General features: G+C 34.3%; 1 protein-coding gene across 2 annotated transcripts; it reads right to left on the bottom strand.

Annotated features, from left to right (window-relative positions):
* Positions 1-1,134: 1,134 nt before the first annotated feature.
* LOC131029848 (alcohol dehydrogenase-like 1) lies at positions 1,135-5,412 on the bottom strand. 2 transcript variants are annotated; one of them, XM_057960507.2, is made up of 10 exons: positions 4,870-5,412; positions 4,627-4,766; positions 4,498-4,541; positions 4,086-4,408; positions 3,464-3,483; positions 3,221-3,296; positions 2,257-2,318; positions 2,070-2,165; positions 1,817-1,972; positions 1,135-1,671 (listed from the first exon to the last, which is right to left on the bottom strand). In XM_057960507.2, the coding sequence occupies exons 1-10, from the start codon at positions 4,916-4,918 to the stop codon at positions 1,546-1,548; spliced, it is 1,092 nt and encodes a 363-aa protein (XP_057816490.1). In that variant the 5' UTR covers positions 4,919-5,412; the 3' UTR covers positions 1,135-1,545. The 2 variants fall into 2 exon arrangements, with proteins under 2 accessions (XP_057816490.1, XP_057816485.1); XM_057960502.2 differs by having other exon boundaries at positions 3,401-3,483; positions 4,870-5,408.
* Positions 5,413-8,845: the final 3,433 nt, after the last annotated feature.

Here is an 8,845-nt window from a genome sequence, read left to right as displayed (position 1 = left end):
TCTTCCCATCTTCCACTTGTCCTACTCCTACATCTAAGGTACTATGACCTAACACCTACATCCGCAAAATATCATGTGCATCTCATAGATCTTAATCATTCCATTACCCATTAGTTTCATTTTAGTTTATTTGTTAGTATGTGTATCTTTCCATCTCAATCATTTCATTATTCATTAGGTTCATTTTATGTCAATATAAATTTGTTAATCTATGCATCTTTTTATCTTAATAATTTCATTATCCATTAGATTCATTTTAAATTAATATAGATTTGTTAGTCTAAGCATCCATAATAGTCATTTCATTATCATTAGACTCATTAACTTCATTTAGATTAATCAATACACTACATAATTTCATCAGCATAAGCATCCATGTATGACATACATTATGAACTCATAAACATACATAATCATCACAAATATATAGGATCAACATCCTATATCACCATCATTTAAAACAATAGACATAAGCACCTACAACATCTAAATCATGTAATCATACATCTTATACATCATAAGCATCTATAAACCATCACATGTATAATCATACATCATCACCATCATAAGCATAGATATAAGTAAACCACCACATGCATAACCATCCATATATATATTTAAAAAATGCCTATCATATATGTACACGATTCATCAAAATACATCATCAATGTCATATGTATATCAATATCTTGTTATAAATATATTGTGCACATCAATGGATAATAGCTAATCGAAATCAAGTGAAATTAAATTAAAACCTAGAAATACAAGTCAAGATTACCCTTACACAACTACCTATTTAAGTCCATTTCATTACATTATTGTTTTATTTGAGAGAGATGCTTAACCACATAGAAGTGTGACTCGGACTTGAAACCTACTCCTAAGACAACTCTACCAACTCCCAATAAGTAATCCTCTTTTTTAAAAAGGAAATATATATATTTAACCATTTAAAAAAAAACAAATAGACATATGTTAATGTATCATTAAAAAATATTAATTAAATAAATACATGATGTCATCAGAAGAAGTCAATTGAGTTTTGGTATATCCTATTTATCCTACTCAATCTCCATCTATACTATTCCTCCATTTATAATTACATTGTGTCAGCTTGAGAAGACTTCTGCATGGTGAAGTTAGCTCAAAGAGCTCACTCGTTCAATTAATTTATGAAACATTACATTTAAAATTTCCATATATTAATGCGAACTGCCACTGCATGGTGAATTTCACCAGGATCCCAGCTAAAGATGTTTGCTTGTGAACTCAAACAAGGCCATAATTTGAAACTTAAGATCAAAATTTAATGATTACAGTAAGAATTTTATTATGAAAAGGAGAACAAAACTTCTTTTATTCATTCGGATTTTCTCTTTTCAAGTTTATTCATTGGATTATGGAGGATGATCCAAAATGTTAAGAAAAATTATTATCAAGAACAGAAAGTAACATGGTTGGATGAGGATCAACGATGTAAAATATATATATTCTCCACAATAGGCTAAAATACTACCAAATCCAAGCGTTCTCTGTAGAAAGCTAATGCAATGCCATGTCCATCCACATAATGCATCTCAAACACTCCCCTCCCTTCAACAATTCAAATGACTTGTTGATCTCTGGAAATGAGATTTCATGAGTAATGAGATCATCAAGCTGAAGCTCCTGGTACAACAGCAAACACAATCAGAGTAATAATATTACAAAACAATTACATCTATTAAGGTTAAACTTAAAAAACTTTGAAGCATCCTATTTTCATGATCATATATTCAGACTCAAAATGCCAAGTTCAGAAGATGAGTAAAACCTTTTTCATATACATGTCTACCAGTAGGGGAAGATCTGTTTTTGCCTTCATTCCTCCAAATAATGATCCTTTTATGGTCTTACCACACAGCAATTCTCCAAAGTCTATGGGTATCTCTGTCATATTGACCCCTATAATCACTGTTGTACCCCATCCCTGCAAATTCCCTCTGTTTACTGTTAATAACAATACAATACAATGGCATCAAGCCCATCTTGATTCCACTTCAATAAAACAATGCAAGAGATCTTACATTACGAGTGCTTTTGAAGGCTTCAACAATGACAGACTTGTTGCCTGTGCATTCAAAGCTGTAATCCACCCCACTTCCAGTCATTTCTTTGATCACCTGTAATAAAACATACAGATTTTTGGCACACTCGAATTCGTCCCATCACATTCATCCTTCGTTAAAAATTAAAGGATTGAAGAAGAAAAACCTGATGAACAGGCTTTTCATGGTCTTTAGGATTCACAAATTCTGTAACACCGAATTTCTTTCCTGCCAGTTGCAAACAGCATAGATAAGTTTTGTTGTTTATTGCATGTAAATATTTTAGTTGATTTCACTGACAGATGTAACCTGTGGTGGAAGAGAAAAAATTTAAAGACAACATTAAAAAAATATAGAGATATACAAGCTAAGATATTTGATGTCTAAGCATAAGATTGGATTAAATTCATACAATGCATCCTGAAACCACTGAAAATTCTTGATAAGAAGTACCCAGCAAAGATAAGTAGTGGATTATTACAGAACATGAGACAATTTAGACACATGCTGTCAATAGTGTCAGTTTGAGACCTGTCTAGGTCTGATGGCTAGGAACAGCCTATAATACTGGGTAATGTTTGCAGCTAAAGACCTGCCTGAAAAAGAATAGACATTTCAGACTTGTGTAAACGAAGGAAATAAAGAAGATCTGATCGGAACCTGATCAGAAAATGGAACTGCAACTGCATTGAGATGAATTGAATGATTGTTTGTAAACACAGAACGTTCAATACTCGAAAGCAACAAAATAGTTTAACTATTGATAATTAACATATAAATATCAGGTACTAGAACTGGAATTTCAGCTACAGGGTAGTGGGTACAACTTTGGCCTAAATGGCATTTAAGCTGCAGAATTTCTCATAAGTTTCACTGTAAATTAGTCCATAGATTAGCGAAATGGTTATGCAGCCGATAAAATGTTCTTAATTAGACAGTTTTCTGTCATTTATTTAATTAAATTAAAAATTACAACACAACAATTGTGATTTTTGTGATTTTTAAATAACAAAGAAACTGTCTAATCAGGAGCATTCTATCTGCTGCATGGATTGGTTCTCCAATGATGTAATAAAAATGATTATTTTAATGCAAAACAACGTGAAAGAGGTTCAAATCTATCACCATACCAATGTCAAATTTTTTAGGGTTCACATCAACACCGATGATTCTAGATGCACCTCTGATTCTTGCCCCTTCTGCAACCTGCAATTTTACATGTCAGACAGAAAACTCTTGAAATAGCTATAAAATCTGTAAACCAAATCCTCTGTATTTGTCATTGGGTGAATAAAGTGTAGGTGAATTACAGCCATGCCAACAGTTCCTAAACCAAAGACAGCAACAGTTGAGCCTTTCTGTACATTACCCACCTTCCAAACCCCACCTAACCCTGAAAAACAACAACATAAAGGTAATTAGTTCTCCAAAACAATAGCAAAATTTCAATTTGTATAACTCATTTTGATCTACTAAGTCACACTGGCTCACGTATGCTGAAGTCTTCCTTTTCTTCCTTAGAGGAACATCTCCCCCATTTTCCCAATTAAGTAATATTACCACACTTTGTCATGCAGTTGCAACTAAATAGCACAGACTTATAGCAGTCTAGTAGCCTATATTAGAAGAAGAGGACAGAGCTGTTATTAGGATGACTTGGAATGAACACTCGAGGCAGCTGAAAATATCCTTTTTACCCAGCCTCATAAGAGCACTAAAGATTTGATTCTTGGTAGGTGGGCGCACAAAAGCCTCATCAATATAACAACCAGCACATTACTCTAAATCTTTACCTCTAAGCCAAGGAAGACTGACTTGTGGGTGCACAGAAGACCAAAGAGGACATTCAAATTTCTTCAGTCAAATGTATATAAGACTTATTTTATGACTTCAGGATACCACTAATTTGAGAATTATAATTGTCTTAAACACAGTAGCTCTTGTCCCATTGAAATGATCAAAACTATCTACTAAATAAAAATGTAGTATCTTTACCTGTTGTGACCCCACAGCTAAGAAGACAAACTTTATCAGGGGCAGCCATTGGATCTATCTTGACGAGAGAGTCAACTTCTACAACAGTGTATTCGGAGAAGCTGGAAACACCCAAAAAATGGTATATGGGTTTCCCATTGATGCTGAATCTGCTGCTATTGTCACTTGCCATCAGTCCAGAAATTAGATTTTCTGATCTGGCACACATATTGCTTTCGGTTGACTTGCAATCCACACACTCAGTGCAATGCGGCATAAACACAGGTATTACCAGGTCTCCTTCCTCAATATCCTTCACATTTTCCCCCACACTTTCCACTCTTCTGCATCATATACAAACCCGTAATCAAAATTTTACGAGTTGACAGAATTAGTGCCATTGAAATCATGGAATGGGAACTGAACAACATACCCAACTGCTTCGTGGCCAAAAATTTGAGGATACCTTGTGTTATCCTGACATTTTCACATCAAAGAATCACAATTACAGATGCCTGATGACAGATGAGTGCTGAATGCAAATGAGATGAAAGGTACCAACCTGTTTATTGCTCCAAAAACTGACATCAGTGTGACACAGAGCAGTGCATATGATCCTGATGCGAACTTCCAGAGCCTGCGGTGGGGCCACTTGAATATCTTCCATCACCAGAGCTTCCCCAGGTGCCCAACACACAGCAGCTTCAATAAATCCACCATTCATCCGATTTCGCTTTCAAAACCTCAATGGTTGGATGTAAGATTATAAAGCAACTAGGAAAAATCACACTAGGGAACAGCTTACCTTTACAGGTGATAACTTTTCCCTTGGAGTTGCCAACTGATCCATTCATGGCTGTCTGTAATGGTGGAATGTATGGTGTACACAGTGAAGAGACAGATCATCAAGGGGACATGGAACTGTATGAAGAAGAATGCTAGAAAGGTCAACGGGATGGAGAAGAGAACGGGGCTAAATCGAAAACTGTGCTAGATGCAGACAGTAACAACAAATACCCTGTTGTGTTATATAATTTTCTCAGCACGATTTGTCAGATTTTGAACCAAAGGGTATAACAGTACCGGCATTGTTCTTACTGATGTTTTTAATCTATGTTGTTATTCAGAGGTAGGTTGGGATGGAAGGTGAGGAATGTAGAGAAAGGGTGAATTGTGGCTGTATTTGTTAAGGAACCTAATTGTCATTGACTTGATTATAACAGGTTCCCCAATGGCCGGCAGTGGGGAAAATGTAAGTTTTAAGAGACCATCGCATTAAGGCAAGTGACCTACGAGTCTGCAAACAGCTATTCATCTAACTAAAACATAATTCATGCAAACATAATTCAAACAAAGGAGAACGCTTAACTTTTTTCAAAAACTCTTTTTCATATGAATTGGGTTTTAGTTGGTTGGATAGTCTTTTGCAATCTTGAAGGGTCTTTTAATTTTTTTTGGTAAGATCTCATAATTTTGGAAGATAGTTATTCTTAAATATTATTTAGTTTAATGATCGAAGATAAATTTTGAGCAATAAAAATAAGACAATCATTTATCACTTTTTTATATAAAAAAGATAAAGTTATGATTGATCGACCATTGAAACATGTGGTTATCATAGATTAAGTGGGGCTTGAAAAGTGGGCAATGTGGAAAGAGTGGCTTGTGGCTGTCTTTAGTTTAGGAATTTTTGGCATGAATCTAATTCACTTGATTATAACATTCTTACCAAATTAAAAGTGAGGGATGAGGTGTCAAATCTATATTTTGAGTGTTTGACTATTAAAGAGTGGTATTTAAGTGGAGTGAAAAAATTTCAATCAACTTTCCCTAGAGCATGAGTACCATACACATAGGGGAGGGGTCCCATTAGTTGAGCATGTTTTAATAGATGTGATAGTATATTTTGATTTAATGTCCTAATAGTTTTTAGAATATAGCACTTGTAGTCTTGACTTTAAGTTAGTGTTAGTAATGAGCACTCATAATTGAATAAAATGTATTCTTTAGATCTAAAAAACTAAATCATATGATGTCACATAAACACACCAATAAAACATGACTTCAAGCACAACTATCCGTCTAACTTTTTGGGGGGCCTTTTATGAACACCCCGATAAAAAGTATGCTAATGAGACATCATATTTGATGATGTGGACTTAAAACCTTAGTTATAAGTAGGGGACTTGCCAAGCAAGCAAGCTATTGTACAAAATTAGTAGTGATTTGAAATTGTCATGTAGAAATTCAACAAGCACAAAGTGAGGGTGCTCAACTACCAAATCTTTCCCCCTAGATATCATCTAATTATATCCTTTATATGTACATCTTGAAACAATGTTACCCAGGGATGTATTTCTTGGATAAAAACCACGCATCCCATAAATAGTCCCAAAGACGAGGGGATGATATGGGATGTCCCCACCTATATTAACTATTAAGTTACATCATGTATATGAATTTATGAATTTCAACTCTGATTTGAACTTTCAATTCAACTTGATTGCTATATATAATGTTATGATGAATGATTTATCAATGTTATCAAATGAATATTTGAAAAATTTCCTATTTTTGTATGTCATCCCCTTTGCCATCCTCTTTGTCCCCAAAAATGGCAAAAAAAAAATTGTCCCCAAAACTCATTTCTCCATCCCACTGTCCCCTCGTCCGAGAAACTTGAGGTAACATAGTCTTGAAATTTAATGTTACAAAGAAATTTGGAACTTATATATGCGAGGAAAAAAAAAAAATTAATATAAAATTAGGTTAATTAAATAAATATAATTGATCAATGTAAATTAACTTAAATGAATAAAAGTTAGGATTAGATAATTATCATAAATATTTACAAATTAAAGAAGAACGATATTTAGTTTGAGATTTAATGGCTGACTAACGTTGTTAATGTCATGTGTATAATTCATCCACCATTGTCCTATAATTTTCTGTCATTGGTACGATGACTGTCTATGAATTAAAACTATTAAAAAGAACTTAAAGGTTTGATCCTTTTTGTTAGATTTGATTCAGATTGTCATGGAATTAAACCTTAATGGATGGATCTAAACTAAAAAAAAATAGACTTTTGAAACCTATTTTTTTTTAATCTTTGACATCTAATGTGGTTGTATTTTTCGTGTCCTACTTACACAACTCATTTTGTTTTTGGCAAAATGTGGACCCCAAGTTTTGTTTTCAACTTTTGGCTTGGTTTTGTTCCCTCCCTTTGGTCTAGAGAATGTACTTGCAAATAAACAATGGCTAAGATTCACGTATATTAAGTGAAAAATTTGTTTGCAAAAGGTTCAAATTGTTTGCCTTAGTAAATTTACAAACTCCAAGTATCTTGTGGATTGTTGAGTGTCAAAGGACTACTAGACTTTTACAATAATGTAAATCTCTTAAAATCTCATCCCTTTCCATAAAGTTTTTCCTTGGTGATTGTTAGTATTTGAAATCTTTGTTCAAAGGGATTTTATGAGATTCCCTTTTTATGAGATTTTGGTGTACATCAAGGTTTCTGTATTTATAATCATACTTCTTCCTATCCTTTTTTTTTTTTTGCAAAATATCTTTAGCGTGCTTTAAAGGTTGATTTCTTGGTGAATTTATTTTTACAAAGTTTCAATGTAGAAGTAAACATATGATGTGTCTCTAAATGATAATTGAAATGTGTGGTCCACGTTCACATTCTTTTCATACACATTTGTGAAAGTGTTATAAATGTTAGGATAACCGGTGAACAATTGAGAGGGCGGGAGAGGGGGAGGGTGAATCAGTTGTTAACAATTATAACATTTAATCCATAATACAACCTTAAACCAGAGCACATAAATATTCAAATACCGGTAAAGCAGAAATAAATACCGGTAGACACAGATACCGGTAAACAATGTAACTCAACCATTGAACAGATAATCAATGCAAAGAAACCATACCACATAACACCATGATTTGTACATGGAAAACCCGGAAAGGGAAAAACCACGGTGGGAAGCCTACCCACAGTCAAATGATACTTCTGCAGAAAGTATGTGATACAATGAGGGGCCTGCACATGCAGGAAGGCACACTGCCTAGAGCATACTCCTCATTACAAAGGAGTCTCACTAACTACAGAGGTTAAAACCACCTCAAGACAAATGGACAACAATCCAATAAAGTGAACTGCCAGAGATAGCATCTACCATGCCCGATTACAGTCCTGATTAAGCTCAATACCGGAGGCCTTTGACCTCTTCCTTAATCCCAATTTGATCACCTACGATCGACTAAATCTCCTTTGCATATGATATTGCATTCCAAGACCACGATACATAATCCCCATTATCTACAATGAGATCTTACATCATTTTATACAAACCCTAAGGCCTAAACCAATTACGTCAACCACCTAAGAGATATTACAATAAGATCATTACATAATTCCATATTACATTGATATGCCATGTTAGCTTAAGACCAAAACAATAATAACAAATCCATAAATCCTCTTGAAACATCCTGGTAACGTGTAGAGTACACGTTAACATGATACCGGTCCATAACCTAGATAGGCACTAGACCTATTCTAGGTCCACCATGCCAAAGCAATGTCTTCAAGCAGTTGAAGCACGATCAAAGAACATATTCAACATCCTGAAATCCATCTAGCAGCTGCACCAACACCACGTATGCATCCGGTCACGATTCCTCAATGAAAGTTTTGTCGGTAAAGCCTTAAACCAATGCAAGTAAGGGTTTACAAGAGTGTATGATAGTATCTAATACCAAGCCAA

Source organism: Cryptomeria japonica, chromosome 10 (genome assembly GCF_030272615.1).
Source record: "Cryptomeria japonica chromosome 10, Sugi_1.0, whole genome shotgun sequence".
Classification (NCBI taxonomy): Eukaryota; Viridiplantae; Streptophyta; class Pinopsida; order Cupressales; family Cupressaceae; genus Cryptomeria; species Cryptomeria japonica.
This window is presented reverse-complemented; position numbering and strand designations above follow the sequence as displayed.

Excerpts from the sequence above, each read along its gene's own strand:
- LOC131029848 (XM_057960502.2), bottom strand. The coding sequence starts at position 4,918 with ATGAATGGATCAGTTGGCAACTCCAAGGGAAAAGTTATCACCTGTAAA. Across the intron at positions 4,767-4,869 it reads AAAAGTTATCACCTGTAAAG|CTGCTGTGTGTTGGGCACCT; the intron begins GTAAGCTGTTCC and ends GATTTATTGAAG. Across the intron at positions 4,542-4,626 it reads GTTTTTGGAGCAATAAACAG|GATAACACAAGGTATCCTCA; the intron begins GTTGGTACCTTT and ends TGAAAATGTCAG.